This window comes from Amblyomma maculatum, chromosome 9 (assembly GCF_055883805.1).
Source record: "Amblyomma maculatum isolate TAMU_Amacu chromosome 9, ASM5588380v1, whole genome shotgun sequence".
Classification (NCBI taxonomy): domain Eukaryota; kingdom Metazoa; phylum Arthropoda; class Arachnida; order Ixodida; family Ixodidae; genus Amblyomma; species Amblyomma maculatum.
Window position 1 is genome coordinate 14,708,534 of NC_139352.1, and position 23,115 is coordinate 14,731,648.

At 46.6% G+C, this 23,115-nt stretch overlaps 1 protein-coding gene across 5 annotated transcripts in view; it reads right to left on the reverse strand.

Annotated features, from left to right (window-relative positions):
• The window catches only part of mahj (LisH and WD40 domain-containing protein mahjong), a 75,795-nt gene that overhangs the window by 17,893 nt on the left and 34,787 nt on the right, over positions 1-23,115 (reverse strand). For all 5 annotated transcript variants that reach the window (XM_084578234.1, XM_084578235.1, XM_084578232.1 and 2 more), the window contains exons 13-27: positions 20,580-20,682; positions 18,088-18,207; positions 16,922-16,993; positions 13,521-13,602; positions 11,820-11,959; positions 11,110-11,191; positions 10,869-10,984; positions 9,208-9,300; positions 8,092-8,423; positions 7,220-7,357; positions 6,922-6,988; positions 6,430-6,501; positions 6,297-6,353; positions 5,638-5,720; positions 2,242-2,539 (exon numbers count right to left, since the gene is read on the reverse strand). In XM_084578234.1, coding sequence (XP_084434360.1) covers positions 2,242-2,539; positions 5,638-5,720; positions 6,297-6,353; positions 6,430-6,501; positions 6,922-6,988; positions 7,220-7,357; positions 8,092-8,423; positions 9,208-9,300; positions 10,869-10,984; positions 11,110-11,191; positions 11,820-11,959; positions 13,521-13,602; positions 16,922-16,993; positions 18,088-18,207; positions 20,580-20,682 — 1,855 coding nt within the window. The remainder of the gene's footprint in view (positions 1-2,241; positions 2,540-5,637; positions 5,721-6,296; positions 6,354-6,429; positions 6,502-6,921; positions 6,989-7,219; positions 7,358-8,091; positions 8,424-9,207; positions 9,301-10,868; positions 10,985-11,109; positions 11,192-11,819; positions 11,960-13,520; positions 13,603-16,921; positions 16,994-18,087; positions 18,208-20,579; positions 20,683-23,115) is intronic.

The window sequence follows — 23,115 nt, forward strand, 5'->3', positions numbered from 1 at the left end:
GTCTCATCATGAGTATGTATTTCGTTGGTTGGAGTCCACATCGAGCCTCCAACTTGACTAGCAGCTGCATGCTGTGTGCAAGGACACACCTGGAACACTGTGTGGCCAGGTGTGTGAAGGCTAAAGATCTGAAGGTGGTCCAAACAGCCTTCCACCATGCAAACACCTTCTTTCCCTCCCATCCCTCAGGTGCAGTTCAGCTGTCTACTGAGAAGTGAGACAGATACTGTGCCTTCCCTCGAAACCAATTTTTATTTTCATCACAACTGTGAAATTCAAGTCAGAGAATGGCATACCATGAAAGGCACAGTTGTGAGCAAAAGTGGTATACAACACGCAGCCGGTGGTCGAGCTTGAGAAAGCTGCATCAAAACGCCATCCAGCTATCTGGGAATGAGACAATCATGGTAGTGCCCCATTTTATCGACATGCATGCGTCCCTGTTGCTCAATGGTGTTTCGATGCAGTTTCTCGAGCTTCGCCACCGGCTGCGTGTTGTATACCACTTTTGCTCACAACTGTATATACCGTATACACGCGTGTAATGGCTGCACCCCGAACTTTAGAAAGAAAATTGCGAAAAAAACTTTTAAAAAGTTTCCCGAGTAAAAGCCGCACCATGAGTTTCAGGAAGTTGGGCAGTGCCGTCTACTGTGCGGTGCAAGAAATACGGAATGTTTTGTGGTTACTGCCGCTAGGTGGGGCCCAAAAATCAAGTGAAAGCCAAAATGAAGCATAAGGTTAGAAGTAGAATTGCCAATAAGAATTAAGAACAAAATATTTGAGGAAAAAAGAAAGTCGAGCATGGGGGCAGCGGCCACCACCTACGTTACAAAAGGGGCGCTCCTAGCCGCAGCGATGCCCGCCCGTTACAAAGGGTGAGGCCAGCAAATCCAATCCAATCCAATCCAAGTCTGTTCGCTCCTTCGTTTTACAGCCATTTCCTCGATCGCCCGAAGCATATCACGTGCGATCTCGCAATCGGAACGCATCGCTGCCCTGATTTGTTCTACGCTCGTGAGCTGAAGATTTCCTTTTTCCTCGATGGGAAAATACGTTAGTTATAAAGCTCACTTTAAGCTGAAAGCGTGGGCCACGATTTCGTTCGAGACTGTGGAAAAAAGTTTCAAGGAGACAGGGATATCAAACAGGCTGGATGGTACGGAGGATGACCTCATTTGGGACAAGGACGAGCCTGAAGTCCCGATAAGTTCGGAGGAGGACGACGACGAGGAGTGATGTTTTGGACACGGGACGAGCCTGAAATCTCGACGAGTTTAGCGGAGGAGGACGAGGAGTTTTTTGACAATAATAAAGGCAGGTGCCACAGCAAATAATTTTTTTCGCTGTCTTTTTCCTCATGTAATCGCCGCACCCCCTGATTTTCACCCCAATCTCGGAAAAGAAAGTGCGGCCATTACACGCGTGTATACGGTATGTGTTGTCAGGTGGAATCCGTGCTGCAAGCTAGCCTCCATTTGACTAGAATTGTGTAACACCACTCTGAATGCTGTAGGCACCACAATTTTGATACTGTCACCTAATTGGGACAATAAAAGACAGCAAGGGTTTGCGGCACTATGAAAGATGAGAAAACTGATTTCACACTGAGGTCTGCTGGTTATGCTGTACGAGTAAACGGCAAACCAAAGCCATGGGAGGAGGTGGCCCCTCCTGACCCTTCAGAACTGGGAATTCCGAAGCCTTCACCACGGGAGGTGTATGCTGTGCATGCCACAGTCACACTTACCGCTTCTGCGGCTACATGATGGCTGTTTTCCTGACATCATTGGTCTGCCCCAACAACAACTCCCACACAGCAGTTTGTCTAATAGGGCTAGTAAGATTCACTTTATTACCTTACCTCTTGCTCAGAGTGAAAACACTTGCTAGGAGGCATTTACTGTTCCCGATGATTCAAGACTGACGGGTGATTGCACATCTGATGTGAGTGTAAGAATCCTGATAAGTATGTTTAGGGAGTGTTAGGGAGTATTTACGGCAACAAAATCTATCCCCTACGGAGTGCGCTAAGATCAGTCATGCTTTCTCAATGAAATGAATATATTTTACTTTCCAGTAACAACTCCAGAGTTGCTAGCAAGTGTTGTGACCACATCCTTTTTTTGTTCTGCTCTCAAGCTCTATGCCATCTCGCTTCAATACAAACGCATGCCACCGTGTCCACAGACTACAAAGACTGTACAATTACAAAGGCCGTATTCTGAGTGCAGAAGTTACCTCAAGGCCGTTCGGGTGAAAGACGCCGTTGACGTGCGGGTTGAACTTGTCGAACTTATGCAGAGCAGCGACCGAGCGCACGTCCCACAAAACGCCGTCCGACAGCACCAGCTCGTCAGTTGGGTTGAACGTAGCTCGATTGCGTGTGTAGTGGTTTGACAGGTCGGCATCACGCAGCGTTGACAGCAGCGCCCCTGTGGTTGTGTCGTAGACATGCGCTGTCTCGTGCCGCGTGCCCAGCACCCGGTCCAGGGATTGCTTGCCAAACTCCACATAGTAATCATCGTCAAACGTCAGCCTGCACAGTAAGCATATTGCACAAAAGGTATGAGAAGAGGCACAACTGTCGTTTACAAAGTCCCAAAAGAGACTGAAAACTGTCATGGTTTCCACTCAGGAAAAAGCTCATTTCAATAGTGTCTACTGGCTTCGACATAAAAGCCAACTTTGCATTACACTGACCTGAATGGAACCATAGATGCGACTGGATCATGAAAATGTAGCAGATGGAAAAACGCAGTACCTGAGAATGCAAAAGCGGGGCTTTTATTTAAGTGTGAAGATAATCCTGATGAGAACAAAATGCCTCTCATGACTCTTGCCATTCGTGGAACCAAGGTAAACAAGCTATCACGAAATGCATTACCGGCTATTCACCGTGGTGCAGAAGGAACAAAACCAGCCTCTAAGCAAGAGGTGCCACCATCAACTCAGAAAAAATAAAAACAGAAGACTCCCAAAATGTTTTGCCTGTGTTTGGCATAAGAGGTAACACACAGCTCCACACAATGAGCCTGGAATAACATTTACTCCTAATTCAATCCTTTCAGCAATTGGGCCACTCTGGCAGCATTCACCGACATGACAACTGCAATCGTATCCAAGTCTGCAGAAACGAATTCAACGGACTGGCCCCATTTAAAGTTTCATAGATGGGTGCAACAACTGCTGTGACTACTGTGGATACACTGTAATAAGCGCATTGCAGGTTTTAATGCCTCATGTTTTTCAGTAGTCAGAATAATCTTGGCACTCTAGTTGCTTTCCTGTTCTCCCACTGTGGTGCTTCAGGTGTGTCAAACATTGCATGATTTAGTGACAAAATTACCCGCACAGCTCAATGAAGCACTATATAATATAGGCCACTATAAAATTATAACTCAGAATGCAAGCTGGAACTCTTTCTATTGCTCAAGGAAGTTGGCACAAATGGACACACTTCCACTTGCAGTTCATGCTGTACCACAAAAAGGTGGTGCACCACCCATCTCCTTGTGGTGCACCACCCATCTCCCAAAAGAAAATTCGGAAATACACAAGTACCGTAAAAACCCGCGTATAATACGAGTTTTTTTTCCAACTTTCAGCGTTCCAAATTTCCGCCTCGTATTATTTGCGGATCCCAACCAAAATGTCAAAGTTTTGCGAGAAGTTTTGGTTTCGTTGTTGCCGCGTGGCTACGGCTTGGCTTTGTTATCGATGTGCGGCTACGGCTTGGCTTCGTTGCCCTAACGTGGCCGCACCCCGCAGTGGCCACGACGTCGAGGTGTCGTCTCTTTGTTGTTGAGTCGTCGAGTGCGCACAGCATCAGCGCATGTGCTCTCGTGCAAACCACGGTTCGCGAAAAAGTGCACGCTTTTTTCTTTAAGTGAACGAGCAGGATGCCAGGGTCTCGGAAACAGTACTCGGCTGCTTTTAAGAGAAAGGTGATTTTAGTTGCTGAAAACATCGGCAACAGTGCGGCCGGGAGGCAGTTTGGCGTCACCGAGGGAAGCATTCGCGGATGGCGACGACAGAAAGAAGCCCTTTTCGCGTGCAAGGGAATGCGAAGAAGCTTTCGCGGGCCAAAGAATGACGCATTCCCGGAAATTGAACTCGCTCTGACGGAGTTCGTACGAGAACAGCGAGCATCGCATCTAGCTGTGAGCGTAGAGCTTATGCAAGCAAAAGCTAGGGAGCTTGCAAGGGAAAAGGGAATTCCGAGCTCCGCCTTCAAAGCAAGCAAGCACTGGATACATCGCTATATGTGCCGTGCTGGATTCTCGCTACGCCGGCGAACCTCGATTTCACAAAAGCTGCCCGAATCCTTCGAAGAGCTGCTGGTGGCTTTTCAGCGCCACGTGATTTCTTTGCGAAAGACCAAAAACTTTCAGCTGGGGCAAATAGGCAATGCTGACCAGACGCCGGTTTACCTGGACATGCCATCGCCCCTCACCGTCCATGAGAAAGGCTCTAAACAAGTTTGTATCCGGTCTACTGGAAACGAGAAGACGCGGGTTACAGTCATGCTATCGTGCACGGCAGACGGCCGCAAGCTCCCGCCCTATGTCATCTTCAAGCGCAAGACAATGCCGAAAGGTGAGGAGCTGCCGAAGAATGTCATCGTGAGATGCCACGAAAAAGGTTGGATGAACGAGGATCTTGTCCTCGACTGGGTGAAGTCAGTGTGGTGCAAACGGCCCGGTGCACTGTTGTCCTTTCCATCCATCCTCGTGCTGGACGCGTTTCGTTGCCATTTGGCCGACTCGGTGAAAAGGCTGCTAAGCGACTGCCGCACAGAACTTGTTGTGATTCCGGGTGGGATGACCTCACAACTTCAGCCTCTCGACGTTTGTGTCAACAAACCCTTCAAGGACGCAGTCAAGCGATGCTACGCGGAATGGATGCGGTCAGGTGAGCCTGCAGTGACGCCGGCCGGGCGGCTGAAGCGAGCATCGCCAGCCACGCTGTGCAAATGGATTGTGGACGCGTGGGCAAGCATCCCAGAGGAGCTTGTGCGCCGTTCGTTTAAGAAGTGCGGCATCTCAAACGCCCTCGATGGCACAGAAGATGAGTACCTGTGGGATGATTTGTCCGACAAAGAAATTTCCGAGGAAAGCGCTGCTGAAGATGAAAGTGATTGAAGTGTGAGGTCCGATTTCAATAAATGTCTTGTTTTTTCTCTCTCGTATTATATGCGGTAAAAACTTTTTTTTTCCATTTCGCGTCTCCAGAATTTCACCTCGTATTATATTCGGGTTCGTATTATACGCGGGTTTTTACGGTATATTACATGTTTAGAATGTGAAGTTTCTTAAGCAGCTTACTATACACCTCTTTTCATGATTTTACACAGCTTACTCAAAATCTTGTCATTTCTTTATTCATCACTGACCGCCACAGCTGGCGACCAATCGCTTGCGAACATATGAGAGCATGAGAGTGTACATATTCAGTACATAATAGAAGGGGGGGGGGGGGGGGGGGGGGAATTTTGCTGCTGGTTTGAAGTTTCTTCCGCAACATATACATTCTTTGTGCAGAAACAAAATACTACAGGATGTTCCTGAAGGGCAATTTACCCGTAGAGCGTAACTTATTTCTCCTCTCTAATGTCCCTCCAATCAGATGACTCACTTTTGGTCGAAGACATCCGTGAAGCTCCACAGTGATGACAGCGGTCTTCGCCATGCTGACGAGGTTAGCAAAAACTTCCCATCCTGCATAAGAACGAAGCGAAATTCCAAGAGCCCTTACACGAAACCTTCAGGCAGAAGGTAAAATACTGCCCACAAGAAGCACAGCAACAAGTCGGTTCACATTTGTGCTGCACAGATGTGCCTCTTCTATGCAGTTCTGAAACTAATCCCGCAAGTGTGCCACTACTAATGCTGTCAACTTAGATTGCAAGCCATACTAAGCGCAGTAGCACACCTTTAGTCTTAAGAATTTCTGGAACATCGATCTATATGTTGCGCTATGTTGGTTTTTCTAGACTCATTTTCTTTCTTTAATGAGCTTGCAAGTTCTAAGCTGGATCGCTCGCCTACCTCGCTTTGCTTAGACAGACCTTGTGCCCTAGAATAAAGCATAATCAATTCATCTGCCACAACAACTCAAAACGGTTCCATCACTAACCCTTCCATAGCAGACAATGATTACACAATCGCATGTCCCTATCTTCATCAAAGTTGAGAGATGCCCTGAAAGATCCCGAATGTCGTATCTCTGACGATATAACACAGCTCTGTAACTCCAGCCTACAACAGTGGCACATCCCCTTTAATCATGCTCACCTTCGATGGTTGGCAGTGCGTGAGCTCAGACTCGTGGCATGTGTAGGTTGCTTCTTCCTGCAGGCAGCAAAACAGAATTCAATATTACATGCACATGGTAAGCATCTGGTAGTGTTAAACCATAGAAACTCACCAGGCCTGTGTAGAGGTTGTAGACATGCAGCTCCCCGACTAGGGTGCCGAGAAAGAGGTACTGGGAACCGGCCTGCATTAGCAAGAACAGTCCAGAGTGCAAATGAATGTGAACATGCAATAAACAAGAGAGAAAAAGTACAATGGCTAGAGCAACAGTCTATCAGTGTCGTCATGAGACCGCAATGAACACTCTTCTGCTTCTTCTTTTTGATTTCGACTAAGATGTCAACTAGAGTTTGCTCCCTAATGCAATTTGCAAGCTATTTCTAGATTTTCTGCCCTAACAGATGTCACATCATGAAGAACAGCTGGATCAATAGCCAGAAAGCTAGGTGAGGCAACATATACATATTGTCAGGGAAAAAAAAAAAAGTTTCATCAATAAGCAAGGTTCCCTTGGATTTGTGTTTTGAAGCAGTGGACATAAATTGTAGTTGCTGCACAGACAACTGAAAAAGAGGACTGCAGGTCAATGAGAGAAATAACTCACCGAAAATGCGCAGCAAGAATAGCTACTTGTTCCGTCAGGGTCCCGAAAAGTCCTCACTGGACGAAACCTGCGACAGATTTTATCTTGTCACGAACAACAACACTAGCCAACACTGGTCACCGGTAAACTTGTTTGATATCTAAGCGCTTTTGGTATCAGGTACTTGTGTGAAAAAGAGAGAGAGAAAATAATTGGATTAGGAGTTAGTGTGGTTGTTTCTGATGTCTCCATGAAGGGTGCTGCCCTTGGTCCCCTGATGCTCAGATATAAATGAGGCTGACTAAGAGCAACGACTCACCGGCTGTAAACGAACTTGCGGTGGAGTTTGGCGCCGTCGAAGCCACCAGCTGGTGGAAACAGCTGGCAGCGTTCCACTCTTGCCGCCATGCTCACGGGCGCTGCATTCCGGTACTGAGGCTCAGGGCAGCGGTGTGGTCTGCAATTAGTCACAGCAGTGATGCACACATTTTTTTTCTTCAGAAGTTTCTTTTTCTGAATGGGTGACATAACTGCCACAGCACTGTCAGTTTTACCATGTGTTCTATGGTAAAATAACCTGCACATAACAATGCTCTAATACAGTCGAACCTCGTTAATTCGGCCCCCACTAATTTGGAAATTCGGCCTGCTCACTCCCTCCCTTTAAAATGTACATAGATTTAAGCCAGTAGACTCTCGATAATTTCCGTCCGTCCGTCCGTTCTATTGAGCTCCCAGAGCTCAATAGAACCGTGTGTTTACTCATGGTTGCCAATCATGATAGAGGAACACTGAATCACGACCTTTCAAACGAGATCAAAATGATGCTGGCGGAGCACATATTTGTCGAACTGAGAACAATCAAAGCTCAACGCGAATTGACCTCATTTTAAAGAGCCAAGCGGTCAGATTCGCAACTTTGAAACACTGTAACTTGCGAAATATGCGGTATTTTTCAATCAAAATTGCAGATAGTTGCGGAAACCTCTCAGGACCATGAAAATGTAGAAATTTAAAATCCAATTTCTGGACCAATTTTCAGCTGCAAAGGGCCGTGTCCCCCCTTAAAGAAAAAAGTCTCAGAGGCCACAGCGGCTACCAGCCTTTCTCAGACGGTGATCAGTCCTCTCATCCTGCTACTGAGCCTGAAAGCCAGATTGTGGTCCAGAAAAGAGGAGAATGTGCACTCACACAAACAGCTCGAAAGGTGGGCACGCGACGACAGGGTTCTTGCAGAGGGCATGCTGGTTGCGCAGGTACTCCTTGACAATGGTGTCCAGCGATAGGGAGTGGGGTGGGTGCGAGGTAGGCATCACAGAGCTCGTCGACGTGTATGACAGCCGCTTAAGCACTGGCGAGGCCTGGTACGTGCCGCCACGCTTCTGCAACGTAGGCATGGAGGGGGAGACATTTGCATTGGCTGCGACTGTTGTGGTGGTGGTGGTCGTCGCCGAGTGGTTCACCAGCAGCTGGCGTGGGCCAGTGCACGCATCTCCGCTGCGGATGGGAGTCACAGCTCCGTTCTGTGGGCAGGTGGAGAGGGAAGGGACAGCTTGAGTGATGACACTGCTGGTGGCATCTTTCAACGCTTTTGGCGAAAGCCAGCCAAAGAAAACAACAGTAGAATGACAAAACTCGAAGGACCCATCTGTCTTTGCTGGCCACCCTGTTTCAAACAATGGCCTGCCTTTTGCACATGCTGTCACTTTATGCATGGTTGCCTCCACTGATCACCAACACCAGACACAGAGGGAAGTAGACGCAGTGGACCTGCACCCTTGTGCTCCGTCTAATGCTTTTTGTTTTAGCGCTACGTGATCAGTGCACATATAACCCAAAACAACGAAAAGCAGGAACTGTTAACCCCAACCAAGCACACTCTCTTCCACCCTGTTCGCAATGAAGGCAAGCACTCTTTTTCATTACATATACAATTATAAAACAAGGAGGGACAGTACAGAGATTGAAAAGGACACAGAAGAAAAACTGAATCTAAAATTAATTCTGTGCTTACTCCTGGCTCTGCTGACCTTTGTCCAGTGAAAAAGAAACACTTATAAATGATTAATTCAAATGTATTGCTTGGTCCAAGAAATGGCCAACAGTGATTTGAAATAAATAAAATAAAGTACACAAAACATGAGCAAGAAAAGAAGCAACGGTATCTGAAAACCTCCTTTTTTATTTTTTTATTTTTTTTGCTAATTCCACTGCAGCCCTGAATTCCTGTTACGAACCTTCATCATGTAACAAATACCAATTTCTGACGTCATGATGCCCCATGAGTTCGTTAAATACACTGCTCACCTTGTTGAGGCAGGTCATGGATGGAATCTTCTCCGCTGACGAATTAGGCGTCAGGGAGGCAGATCCCAGCGACCCCGACCGCAATGGCCTCACCTGGAAAGAATCAAGCAGCCACCAAGAGAAAAATGTGACCTCAGCCAGATCTCCCCGCAAAGTTTCAGGGCCTGCAAAGCCTTACTCCAGATGTTAGGTGCCAGAGACTCTGAGTTAAGCAGTGGGAAGAGACAGATGACAGAACTGAGGCTCATTCTACCTCACAGCCAAATGACGCAACTGCCATTAAACCTGAACATACGCACCATGCTGAATTTAAAATTAGCGCTGCAATCCACTCCAAAGGAATGCCTCATTGAAAAATGGCTGCTTGCTCAGAGCGCAGCAAGGAATTTGGTTAACTAGACTTGTTGGTTAAAAAATATCACTGCCTAGAAAGAGACTAATGATGATTTTTCAAAAGGCATTCTTCTATCATTATATTTTCATTAGATAACAAAATTTCTCTATTCAAGGCCCTCCCAATAAATTTCAACAAAAAAATTTGCAAAATCTCCCGGCAAAGGTGCGTTATGCACACTGTACAAGATTTCGGATGTTTGGACACTCTCCCACGACACTACGGATGATAACAAAGACGCGAGCTGCAACTCCATCTTCAAGCACTAAGCACACTCCTAGACATCACTGGTGTCGTGATTGCCAGTCGTCACGGAGCAAGAAACCATTTAGGAGTTGAAACTCCCGTCGGCGCAAGCGAGCGCGGGCGACTAGATAAGGTCACAATTGTAGCGCCGACGGCACGGAGCATGACGTGGCCATATGCAGTGGTGGCGACATGAGGCGTGTCGTAGAAGCCGCAGCGACAAAAAAGAAACCTGGACTGGTTGCCTTGGCAACCGAAACGGCGGTAATTTCTTTCCACGCCGAGAGGCGCCGCGGACTTGTGACCTTTTCTAGTCGCCGGAAACAGCATAGTTTCCACTCCTAAAGGTTTCTTGCTCCGTGCCGGTCGTGCAGTATACACTGCGAGCAGCAGGGGTCGCACATGGCCATAAGTAAATCCTGCTAGCCGTAAACAGACCAGCACGACTGCATTTCCTGGTCTGCTGTGAGCAAATTTTGTTCATTTAAGATTATATGAAATGATGCAAGTATATTTTGCAATACAGTTATAGGCTGAAACACTAGTGTAGACTGTAAGCCCCCTTCATAACAGAATAAGAATGGCTCTGGGTACATTACGACGGAAAAAACAGCATAAATGGACAAGATACAACATGAGCAGCCAAGGAACAAGTGTTCAATTTCTTGATTACACAGCAGCACCTGTCCACTCCGTCCTAGCGTCCCACCACTGTGAGCATCATTGCACGCCTCCAGGTTTGCGGCAACATGACAAACTCTATATCAGCAGGTCAGCCAGCTTCTCAAAGACTAACTGTACCTGCTGTATGCAGTCAATACCCACCATATGAAAATAATTGTTCAAACAAGCAACAAATGCACACATCACTTTAGTTTCAATGGCTGCAGCACACCCAAGATTGCAGGAGCCTTTATCGGTCAGTACTGAAGTAACAGTAGCCAACTGGATCGCATCATCCCGGTACGGACCAACCTTCAGCAGCCAATGAAAACAGCACCCAAGAACCACTTAGGCTCACCGTTCGGGGTGTGCAAATTGCGTTTGCCGACCACTGTGGCTGTGCTGAGCTCCCGCAGGTGGGCCTCGCGGGAAGTCCTGCCTCCTTTTGCAAGATGGTCGCCGTGTCCGTCAGACCTATTGGAAGGGCAGGGGGAAAGGGTTTGGTTCACAAACTGGCCCTCCCCGTGGCAGAGCAAGGTGCAACCAAAAATACACAGGGCTATGGTGAAAACAAAGAAGAACTGACAGGGGGTGCCCACCTTTGGCCAGGAGGTGCTGGTATATCAGCTGGAGCAGGTCCTTCTCGCGGTAGCTGATCTTTGTCTGTGCCACCACCTCAGACTGAAACCATGAGAGGCAGAAAGAAGATGCATGTGTTTACCACATAGCAGAAAAGTGCTCTAAGCAACAGCCACGACTCAGACTGAACACTACTGAACGCTAAAGGCAAGAAAGATGGGTGCTCGTTAATGTGGATCCTGTAAAAGGAGGACCCCAATTAAAGCAGCCTGTTAACAATCCGGATATACTGACAATCTGTTACATTTGTTCCCTCACTTATTTCTGCGCACAAAGTGAGCAAGTGTTGCATTGACTGCTGCTTTAATTTTGGGGCAAATATAAGGAAAGCAAGAAGTGTTTCATTTGTCAGGAAACACTGCCTGTCCTCTCCATTTCTGTGTACAGTCAGGTGGTGCTTTAGAGGGAGTGATAGCGGACATCAAATTAAAGAGGGATAGGTTATTTCCCAGAAACACAACATACTTTTTTTTTTTCTCTGTGCAGAAAGGTAGATGTGCTTGCTGAGAAAATTGCAAATAAAGGTCCTGGAGTCCTCCCACATCCACATCACCTGAGAAAAATAAGCTGCAATGACGTGTGCAGGCTGCCTGCTCACTCGTTAGGAACTCAAACTCGTTAACAACCTTGATTCCGAATGCCCCGTTCAAGGAAAGCAGCGCGTGCACACCTTGTTGATCTTGGCAAGTGATGACTCCATCCCGGGGCTCAAGGGGGCACCGGTCACCCGCTCGACCAGTTCGATGCACGAGTTGCAGAACTTGGCATGCTCCTGCCGTTTGTCCTGGAGGATGGGCTCCCGCATGAGCACTGGAGAGGAAAATGAACAGAGGCTGCATTTTAAAGCTTGCAAACAAAGACGTCAGGAAGACGCAAAAGCTTGACACCGTATTTAAGAGCTTCCGATGATTCGGTATGTCCACTCGTACCAATGATGCTTCAGCTTAGCTCAAGCTGACTTCAAATCAAAAAGTGCATCCCGAACAGAGCGCATTGGCAATGACCATTGTTGTTATACCACAGAGTCCTACCTGAACTAACCAGACAACAAAAAGCCACACCTCAAGCACTCTAGCATGCAGCTACAACCCAAGGTCATATTCTGATAGGAAGACCGTAGAGGATCTCATTTTCGGTGTGTCCAATTCCTGAAGCCATGACATGTTGAAGAATTAATGAACGGGTATATGCCTCTTAGGTGCACCGGTTAGGCCGGCGATAGGAGGTCTCACGTAGGAGCTGCAAAACACACGCCCCACTATCTCATGAACCACTAATGCTCCTAGATGACAAACCAGAAGAATAATGGTTTGGAGAATGCAACAGCCTGCTACCGTGCATCTAGTTAGGCAAGAGCTCAAAAAAAAGATTTTCATTTTTCAAGAATATGCAAGCCAACAGCGACTTCCCGACTTACCGTATTTACTCGAAGGTAACACAAGTAACAAAGACTACTCTCGCATTATAATCGAGTACTGTGATTCGGTTGGCCTAAAGCAGCACCGGATGCAGTCATAATGAGTACACCACAATTCGGTTTCGGTTTCCAAGATTTTACGATGTTATGTTGGCAACATGGGTAACAGGGAAGCCAAATGAGCCAAATCCCAATCCATCCAAAGTTAAAACGCTGCGATTTTTGCTTGTAGGCTCAGGATCGCATTGTCACCTTTATCACGTGCTTGTCGAATCTATCGCAGTGGATTAGTATGGTTACTTCTGTTGTCACCACATTTTGCACGATGGCAACGCGTCGTGCGTAGGATAACGCTCGCTCAAAAAAAAAACCCTATTTTGATAGAAGAAGAGATCAAATCCTGCAGCAGCTTGACGGCCAGACATTAACTAATCTACCGTACGTGAGTGGTGGATGCAACGTGTGGCGATATTTAAATGTGGTCCTGACCGCAAAAGCTTCCGATGACATTGGAAGAACGAGAGTGGAAAGGAAGGCTTGAGTTTTCGAGAACTCTGCCTCCGACGACAAATGAGCGTTTTTTGATGACGAGACTGCAAGGGCCATTCTTGTGTATTAGAGGTACTTTTTCAAGCGCTTATCTCACATTACATTTGTGGTTTTTCCAAGTGAGCAGTTTACAAAGTCGCTCCTCACTTTACATTTGTGGTCACATTACATTCAAGTAACCATGGTACATGGCGCAGAAATCAACCGGACTAGTTATGACCATGCAACATAAAAGCCGGGTGCAGCCAAGTTGGAAAAAAAAAGATAATAATAAAACTGCCTAAGCTAGCCTAGACTATTTTTAGTGTTGATCAGGTGCATCTTTGTAAAGCTTAAAATGCACCCAAAAGTCTAGACATCCACAATTGGTGCGCAGCAAAAAAGAAGGCCCTGCATCATTTTTACCTTGAAGCTGCCCGTTGGTGAAGAGAGGAAGCTTGCTGATGATCTGCTTCACCGTGCTGCAGCGAGCCAGGCCACACAGAGCCTGCACCAAATGATGAGACGGATGAGAGAGAACGGAGCATCCTCCCGAACAAATGCTGTCACGTGTGAACGACAGCAGAAGCAAAGGTATTACAGGAACTTGCACTGGCCAAATGAGCCATTGAGCTATGAAAACAGTAAGCAGTGCTGCTGGCCACAGAATCAGAATGGTTGCAGCTAACAGTTAGCCTCTAGCATTATGTACCACTGTATGTTCTAGCCCACCAGACTGACATCAGTCTGTGACAATGCATTCCCAACATGATCAAAAAAAGAAGGAAACAACAGATGCACAAAGCATAATGCAAAAACATGAAATGTTGTGGCATTAAGTAATTTTCTCTCGTTTGGTGAACCATAATCAGCTGTTCTTTAATAAGGAGGGCAACTCCATGATTTCAAGCTAACATGTTGCCAGGTGATTCTACAAATGGTGTTTTTATTTTCATGGAGAAAATACATTCCAGACCAATTCCATCCTTCCATGTCTTCAGAACCTTGAAAGCGAGTTTTATTAGTACACTGCACTAGAACTGAATGTGTTGCACAATATTCTGTGACCAAGGAAGAATATGAAAAACTTTGTCGTGGTCCCTGCCAGATGATTTAAACCTTGCTAATTTCTGACACTTGCTCAACCTTCAAACAAGAAGCATTCTCTTAATACAGTCGAACCTCGATATATCGAACACGGATATATCAAATTATTGATTATATCGAACACTTTCTATATCACGCGGAAAATCGCATGCATTTTTAATTTTTTATTTCGAACGGCGTCGGTTGCCAAATGGATAAATCGAACTCTGCCACCCCAAACCATGTGCACTCTCTTGACAGGAGGCGAGCTTTCCCTCAACGCCCTCGAAGATAGCGGCGGAGCGATGGGCGTTCCCGACTGCTGCGCACGATCGCTGCATACATCGGTCGCGCCGAGGGCGCCATTTGAACGTAGCGGCGTATGCACGCGGCGGCTTGGCCGGGCTAGGGTGGCTAGCCTGATTTAGTTTGTCAACGACTAACCGCGTCTTGGCGCCGCCACTTGTGCTGCGCCAGTCGTTGTTATCGTGTGTGGCCTAGGCAGCCTAGGTGGCCTAGGCCTGTCACGGCGTGGTCGGTGTTGTGATGGCTGCAAACGCGAAGAAGCGGACGACCCTGACATTTGCTGCGAAATTGGAAGTGATCCGCCGCGTTGAAAATGGTGAAAAAAAGTCAAGCGTCGCCGAAGCTTTCAGCATACCGAGGAGCACTTTGAGCACTCTGCTGAAAAACAAGAGGCGGAACAAAACCAGCACTCAGGCCAAGGCGGAACAAAACCAGCACTCAGGCGCGCGGCGGGTGCGCAAAGCTGCCTTTGAAGACGTTGAGAAGGCGCTGCACAAATGGTTCATCGACGCAAGGGCCCGGAATATTCCTGTATCGGGACCGATGATACAACAGAAAGCCAAGAACTTTGCGTTCATTCTCGGTGCCGAGAACTTCAATGCCAGCAGCGGTTGGCTGCAACGTTTTAAGGCCCGCTTTAACATTGTCGGGAAGACAGTCTCGGGGGAAAGTGAGGACGCCAATGAAGGCGAGATCAAGAAGTGGCTTGAAGAAGAGTGGCCTAAGATTCTCGTCAAGTATGAGCCCAATCAGATATTCAATGCTGACGAGACGGGCCTGTTCTGGCAAATGCTTCCGCGACAAACGCTCGACACGCGCGGAGACAAGTGCCACGGCGGCAAGCAAGGCAAGGCTCGTATTACAGTTCTGTTGGCTGCGAACATGGACGGCAGCACGAAGCTGCAGCCACTTGTCAAAGGCAAGTTCCAAACCCCGGGATGCATGCGCAACTGCCCCAGTGTTCCGGTGACATACGCATGGAACAAGAAATCGTGGATGACTCGGGAGATATTCCAAAAATGGTTGAAGGCATGGGACTCGGAGCTGGCGCGTCAAGGCCGGACGGTTTGCCTCATCGTTGACAATTGCACAGCACACCACACTGATGTCCAGCTGAGCAACATTGAAATTAAGTTTTTGCCGCCGAACACGACGTCGAAGCTGCAACCATTGGACCAGGGCATTATTCGCGCTTTCAAATCCATTTATAAACGTCGGCTGATCGACATTTTGCTTCTCAAGCTGCGGATGGGCCAAGAGCTAAAGATAGACCTTTTGGGTGCCATTCAAATGCTGAAAGCCTCGTGGGACAGCGTCAAGCAGTCGACAGTAGTTCACTGCTTTCGGCATGCGGGTTTTGTAAGCCGCATTGAAGAAGCTTCCGAGCAAGCAATTGAAGAATCAGCGTTGGACGACGGCACAGAGGAAGAATGCCAACTCGAAGAAACCTGGAGCCAGTTGGAGCGCTTTGTCGGTGCTGAGCCACACAGCATGTGCATTGATGACTTCGTTGGCGGTGATGACAGCACCGGAACAGTGGCGGAGTTGACAGATGTAGAGATTGCGGCGGAAGTTACTGCTGAGCGGCCAAACGAAGACGCTACCGAGGTTGATCCCCGTAAGCGCTGCCCCGCTCCCGACTGCAACTGAGGCTGTAGCTGCTTTGGACCTTGTACGCCGCTACTGCGGCGCAATAGAAGGCGCTGGACTATCGCTTGTGGACCGTTTAGACTACGTTGAGGACGCCGTGGTTAAGCACGCGGTTGCCAATTTGAAGCAAGCTATGCTGCTACAGTACCTTAAGCCAAAGGAATAAATACTTTGTTTGAAACTTCAAGTGAGTATTTATTGCGCCACTGTGCCACGATTGGTTCATTGATTGATTTGTACTAGTTTTTGACGCGTTTTCTACGTGATTTTGTATATCGAATTCCAGCTATATCGAATTATTTTGCAATCACCGCGCTGTTCGATATATCGAGGTTCGACTGTATGTATGATGGCTCTGCGACACACTATCTCTCACTTTGACAAACCTTGATACAGTTTACGTAGATTCTTTGTCAGAGTAATTTACTCCAACTAATTAAGGTAGTCACATTTAATCATACCTGTGGACCGACAATGCTGGTTACACAGTCTTGAGTACTGTTGCTGAGGTGGTGTTTTGAAATTTGAACTGTTGAAGCTTTTCTGGGTGGCATCCCACTGGGTATGTGGTAATTGGGTTGATATAAAAAGGACTTCAGTTGACATTTCTAACACAACTGTAAAAGCCAGAGCTAAGCTTTATGAAGGAATGTTCATAGCCCTGCGAACTATTAAAAAAAAAAAAAAGAAAAAAAAGAAACGGGGCAAAAAGATACACCGCAAAGTGCCACAGTGGTTTTGTGCAGCGGAAACAATGGCTTCTGGACAGTGATTGGCAGGCTCACCTTGCAAGCAAGGGCGCGCATGGAGTCCGCATCCGTGATCGGGCTCTTCACGGTCAACAAATTGAGCAGCACCTGGGACAAGATGCAGGCAAGCGTTAAGCAAGGCTGCGTACATGCTTACCACACGGCGCAGATGAGCACGGATGACGTTCAGCTTGGATGCCCCCTAACCCACCACTGCAACAGCAGGCATATGCAGTACAATCTTGTTGCATCTAACCCCCGTTAATAGTTTCGACAATTCAATCTGAGAGCGCGGTCCCAGTATTGGGAGCGCGGACATGAGTGGGCTTACACTAGTCACCTCAGGTGGAGGTTGCAGTTGATGAAAATGTGAAATACTGTCGTCATTTGGCTTTTCTCTGAAAAGTGTAGACAACATATTCCTGGTATTTATTAGATAAAATTACTGTGATAAAACGGTTTTCAAAAGTTTTTAGAGCAACTAGGTAATTAAACTTTAGGATATTTGGAGCGCATTTCTGGGGCCCCTGAAGGCCAAATTATTGCAGAGATGTTTCCGATGTGATCAATTAAATTTCTATGCTTACATTACAACGCTCAGAACACAATGGAGCAGAACTCCTAAAGTGTTCAGAGTGGGTTTTCGGAGATTCTGATGCCAGTGTGATGAACTTTCGTGAGAAAGCCATAAACCTTCCAGTCTCCAGGAGTGCCAAAAGTTGGCAGATAAGAAAGCCGAAAGCGGTGTCATCAAAGCAAGTGCAGCAAGACAAACAAAACAAGGTTTTAAGAGCTCTTTTCTGTCCCTGCTCCTGTCCACAAGCATCTGTTAGTGACCTAAAGCAACGCGATGCCGAGTAACCCAACAGAAGAAAGGCAACACTACTACTTTTCTGGTTACACCTTGTGTTTTAGCACTCTTTTACCATTACTTTGATAGCAACAGCTGTTAGGTTCTTGGTTCTGCAGTGTTGTAACACCATGCAGTGATGCTACGCACAATGTCTCCACAATGCCCCATCTACGCTGAGTGGTCTGAATATGGTAGCATCACGACTGATAGTATCGCGTTGGAACAAAACAAATAATGAGTAAGCAATATTCATTACTGCAAACTACCTGTCACACAGTGCTACCAACCAAATTCCCCCCCCCCCCCCATCGGAATGCCAAAAGCAGGCAGCAAGGGACTCGTGTCATACCATGATGCCATTGTTGGCTCGGACACAGTTCCACATCTTGCTCAGCAGGTCCTCACCACTCTTGATGGCTGCCCGCTTCCGCACGCTGCCCGACACCACTCGGCCCACTGTGCCACCCAGCTGTCAACAAGCCAGCAAAAAAGGAAGATAAGGAGATGAAACGCATGCACATGCAGAAAACACATCAAGCATCCACTCATGACACACGAGTCTTCTGCACTTGTGGGCATAGTATGAAACAAAAACAAGCCACTTGATCCAGTACCCTAGGCACAGTTAAACACGTGAAGCTTGTGACTAGCATCAACACAGTCATGCCTTGGTATAGTGCATGGGATGATTAGCTGTGAGGGGATGCTTGTGACAAAAGAAATTCCAACTACTTAATGCTTTTAAAATTGCCACAGCGAGCCGCTATTTTGAAAAAATGATCTAAAATCCCTAGCCATTACATCATTAAGTAAATTTTCTTGAAGCTGCGAGACACTGCACCCTCGTAGAAACCTTCAGGCCTTGTTGCTTTCCACTGCTGGCAGTTGGATATGAAAGGTACGTTTTCATTATCTTTTAGGGGAGCAGAAGGCTTTTTGCAAAGAATTTAACTCAACTGAGGAAATAGATAAAACAAACACCAAGAAATAGTTTGCTTTAGTTTTGAAATTCCACAGACGTCATTATATAGTAGCCGACAAATTTTTCGGACCTATGCAATTTAGGACTCACACAAACTACCACATACCTCTTACAGTCAGGTACATATTTATAATTAGGGTTTCGAACATGGCAAAGCCTGAAAGTTCAATTTTACAGCCTAAAGAAGCCTTGTATGGGCCAACGATGCTGCAATTCAAGCTGAACTTTAGTCACCGTGGAAGTGCAGTTCTGGTGCCGATAAATTCTTGGCCTGGATAGGCACAGCAATTTCTGTGGTTAAATGCTGCCACTCAAGGAATGGCAATCTTTCTGCGGGTCAGTGTCAAGAATCGCAGCCTAAGGAGAGAAGCGTTGTGACCATGCTGATAACATGATAAAGAGAGCATCTTTCCCACCTCAGACGCCGCCATCCCCCTACAATGGAGGTGGGACAGTTTGGGAGGGGAGGGGGGGAGGTGAGGGTGACTTACCAATGCTATTTATTTCCCATGTGTTTTTTCTCTCAGCCTCTCTCTGTTCTTGACGTAACATACATGTGTGCCAAAATCTTGCACTACTAAAAAAGGTATGTGCCGGGCAATATAAAGGGGCATGCACTATGGTGCAGTAGTCTATATTTTTCACAACATGACCGATAGTCCTCGCAATCAGTACACCATTCCTTTCTCTTGCATAATAAATTCACTCCACTCGTCTTGCACATAGTCTGTTCCTAATGGCAATGAATGAAGAAAGGTGTCCTTTTTCGAATGCCAAACCAACTTACATAACATATAAAATTCCATCTGCTGACTGTGATGCGCCCATGTCATCTCCTGTTTTCTTGGTCCTTTGTCTCTTTTGCACAGTCCATAACATGAACTACTACTTCCAACTGGCCCAATACAGTGCACTGCTAAAAATGTTCAACAAAGTACCTCAGGTTCCAATGTAATGAGAGACTGCTCCTGAACAAAGTCAGGAATACCAAAGCAAGTCCATATTATTGGAGTCTGAAAAAGCAGTTGGCTACTGCATGCCGACAGGAATGATAATTATGCTACGAATTCTGAAAGTTCAGTTCAGTTCAGGCGTTCAGTCGTGTCCGACTCTTCGTGACCCTATGGACCATGTCACGCCACGCTTTCCGGTCTCTCACTATCTTCTTAACATCACATAGCTTCATCTGCAATGCCTCGAGTACCCGCCTCGGCTACGGGAGGTAGTGGGTTCAACTCCCATTGCCGGCCGGACACCCACCGGTTTTCTCAAATGGGTACAAGCCACGGCCCGGCCTGGTGCTCGGCTTACCAGGGCTAGTGGCTTGGAAAAGGAGCCCGCGCCTTCTAAGCCCAACTGTGTGAGCAGTAAAAAAAAAGGGCCACATAATGGGCTGTTGCCGCGCAAGGCGGACTTATTGTTGTCCGATGGCGGAACGAATCACTGCCACATCGGCGCAACTATTTGGGCCGTGACCCCTTTTCCCAAGCATTTCACCCCAGAAGAGCCGAGCACCCGGCCGGGGGAAAGCTTGTACCCATTTAAAAACCGGTGGGTAACCGGCGGCACCAGGGATCGAACCCGGTACCTCCCGAATGCGAGGCGGGTACCAGCAACAAGTGGTAGTATTAGTTTGTCACCATGGTTTGTTCTGAAGTTGCAAGAATAATCATTGGTACACAGAAATTCAAAAGGTAAAAAAAAAAATGCAGCTCAATACCTGTCTTTAATCTATAAATTCACATTAATCAGACATATATCTGATGTAGCTCATACCAAGAAAGAACCAAGCAAGTGAAAAAAGTAAAAAACAAAACAAAAAAGGGGGAAAAAAGACACTGCTGGCGTCACTCCCTCACCCTCGACATGGGGCCACAGACGCAGTTGATGACGACGTTGAGGGCCGACCGCTGAACATCTGGATCAGCCACAATCTCGCCATCGGCGGCCGCCAAGATGACACTGAAATATACAGATCACAGCGTTTGTTTCAGGACTTTGCTGTGTGGCCCGTAAAACTTTGCCAAGGTTTTAAATAGGAATGTGCGCATAGTATTTGAAATTTCGAATACTAATCGAATATGTCTGCTATCCAATTCATATTGGCATTCGAAAAGCTGATACTTGAAAATTACCAAATACAAAGAAAATTGTCGAATTCACCACAGTTTCCCCCACACTGAGGACTTCACTGCAATGCTTTACTGTGCAGCGAAGCATCCTTAAAATGCGACGGGCTGTTTTGTGAAGAGGGCCTTCCCGACAGTAAGCGTAAAGCGAAGCACGTGGCGAAACCAGGAAAAAACGTTCTCCCTTCGGTTTCATGCCAAATGCAGATGTCCTCCATACAGGTGTTCAGATAAGATTACTCTGATGCAAACGGTTCTTGGCAGCTTTCTTAAGCCTATTCGATAATTCAAGGTTTTGGTTATTTCGGATATTTTTTGTGTTTCCTTGAAGGCGAAATTAACAAGTTTACTGTATTCAGCAGCGACATGACAGCTCAGCCTTCGTGCAGGTCTTCCCTGTGCAAAAAGCTGGTATATGGAATCCTGGCTAAAGCTTATGATCAATTTTTTAGTAGGGCACTCTGTGCCATTCTAGTTCAATTTTATTTGTAAGTACCACGTAAATTTTGAAAGAAGCAAAATGAACAATGTTAGCTTTTTTAAAATTTTTCATCTTTTTTCACTGATCAAATATGCAAATAAAAATTTGAAGGAATTTTTCCTTATTCTTATTCGATCTATATTTAGAAGTTTCAATATCCGCTCACACCTTGTTCTAAATTCTCATCCCTCTGCGACTTACTCGGGTTTCTTACAACAGCTCGTAGTGGTGTGCCCATTCTTCTGCCGAGCTTTCTCTCTCCTTCTTTTCTCTTTCCCAGTCTTCGTTCGCAGCAGCACGCGCTACGCTTGTGTCAAGCCAGCTCAGCCCATGTCACACAGAACGTCAGATGCTTTCTCCAGCATGTGTTGTGAACCCTCTGCGCGAGGCGGCTAACGTGTGATGCACGTTTCGTGTGGTCGTGCTGAACGTGCGTAAGCTACCGCGGCTGTAGACGTTAAGAAGCGGCAGATTTTTTTTTTTTTTTTTGCGAGAGTTGCCCATCCTTGTTGTCTCACTGAACGTTGTGCATACCGTTAAGCTATGGCGGCTGCAGATGTTATGAAGCGGCAGATTTTCTTCTTTTTTTTTTTGCGAGAGTCGTCCATCCTTGCATCTATGAATCAATGAAAGCAAACGGTCAGCTGCGATCATGACACCAGCTTTTAGCACTGTTCGCTTCAAATGGATTTGCAGCTATCATGCTTTCCAATAATTTTTGTGGCAGTGAACTACGCCCGCCCCAAAGCGCAGCATGATAAATAGAACCAGGCTTGTGCAATCAAGTCATCACAAGTTCACTCCCCGCCACTCCAGGAGCTACCAAAAGATAAACACGCCATGACGTTATCGCTGCGCAGCGTCTTGGCGCGCTGCCAAAAAATGAGCTGTGGATGAGACGGCCAAAACGGAGGGCTGCGCCACCAACATGCAAGCAAAAACGCTCGATTTCTACCGCGAAGATGCAAAAACCTGTTTTGAGCTGTCGCGGCGGTGAGGGTGACGTAGTTCCCACAAGTTGGAAATTTTTCACTCTGTCGCTGCTGCTTGTCGCGAAGTTTGCTCAATCGCTTGCATGTGAACCGGCTTTAACGCTTTTCTTTTTTTTTTTTTTTTTTCACATCCTCAAGGGCGAAAGTGGAGGGCGAATTCATTATGCGAGTGGGTTGATTACGCAACAAATACGGTATCATTTTTCACAATCGTAAGCGGCGCCTCAAAAGATTTCTGTATATCAAAATTTTGATAGTACAGTTAAACCTCATTACAAGAGACACTCAAGGGAACCCAAAAAGGTGTCCCTTGTAACCAAGGTCTCTTGTAACCAAAAATTCCTATCAACTCGTATGTGTGACAGTTTAGAATCCCTTATCTAAATTCTCTTCCGTATCAGTGTCTTGTTTTGTTGCAATATGTCAGGAACCAAGGAGTGCCTCTTTTTGACTGGGAAGTCAAAATATCCTTATTGTTTCAGCCACTGTCCCCACATTCCTGTGTGACTGAAACAGGGAAATTTTGACTCCTCAGTAAAGAGGAGGCACTCCTTCTTGGTTCCTGACATATTGCAACAAAACAGGACACTGATATGGAACAGAATTTAATTAAGGGAATCTAAACTGTCGCACATACGAGTTGGTACGAGTCAGCTGCATTACATGTGTGTACCTGGGTTAATTGTGTCTTATATATAGTGAAAAAATTACTTTAGGGACCTGGAAAAGTTGTCCTTAGTCTCTTGTATGCAATGTTGTTAAAATGGCAAACATAGGAAAACCAACCAAACCA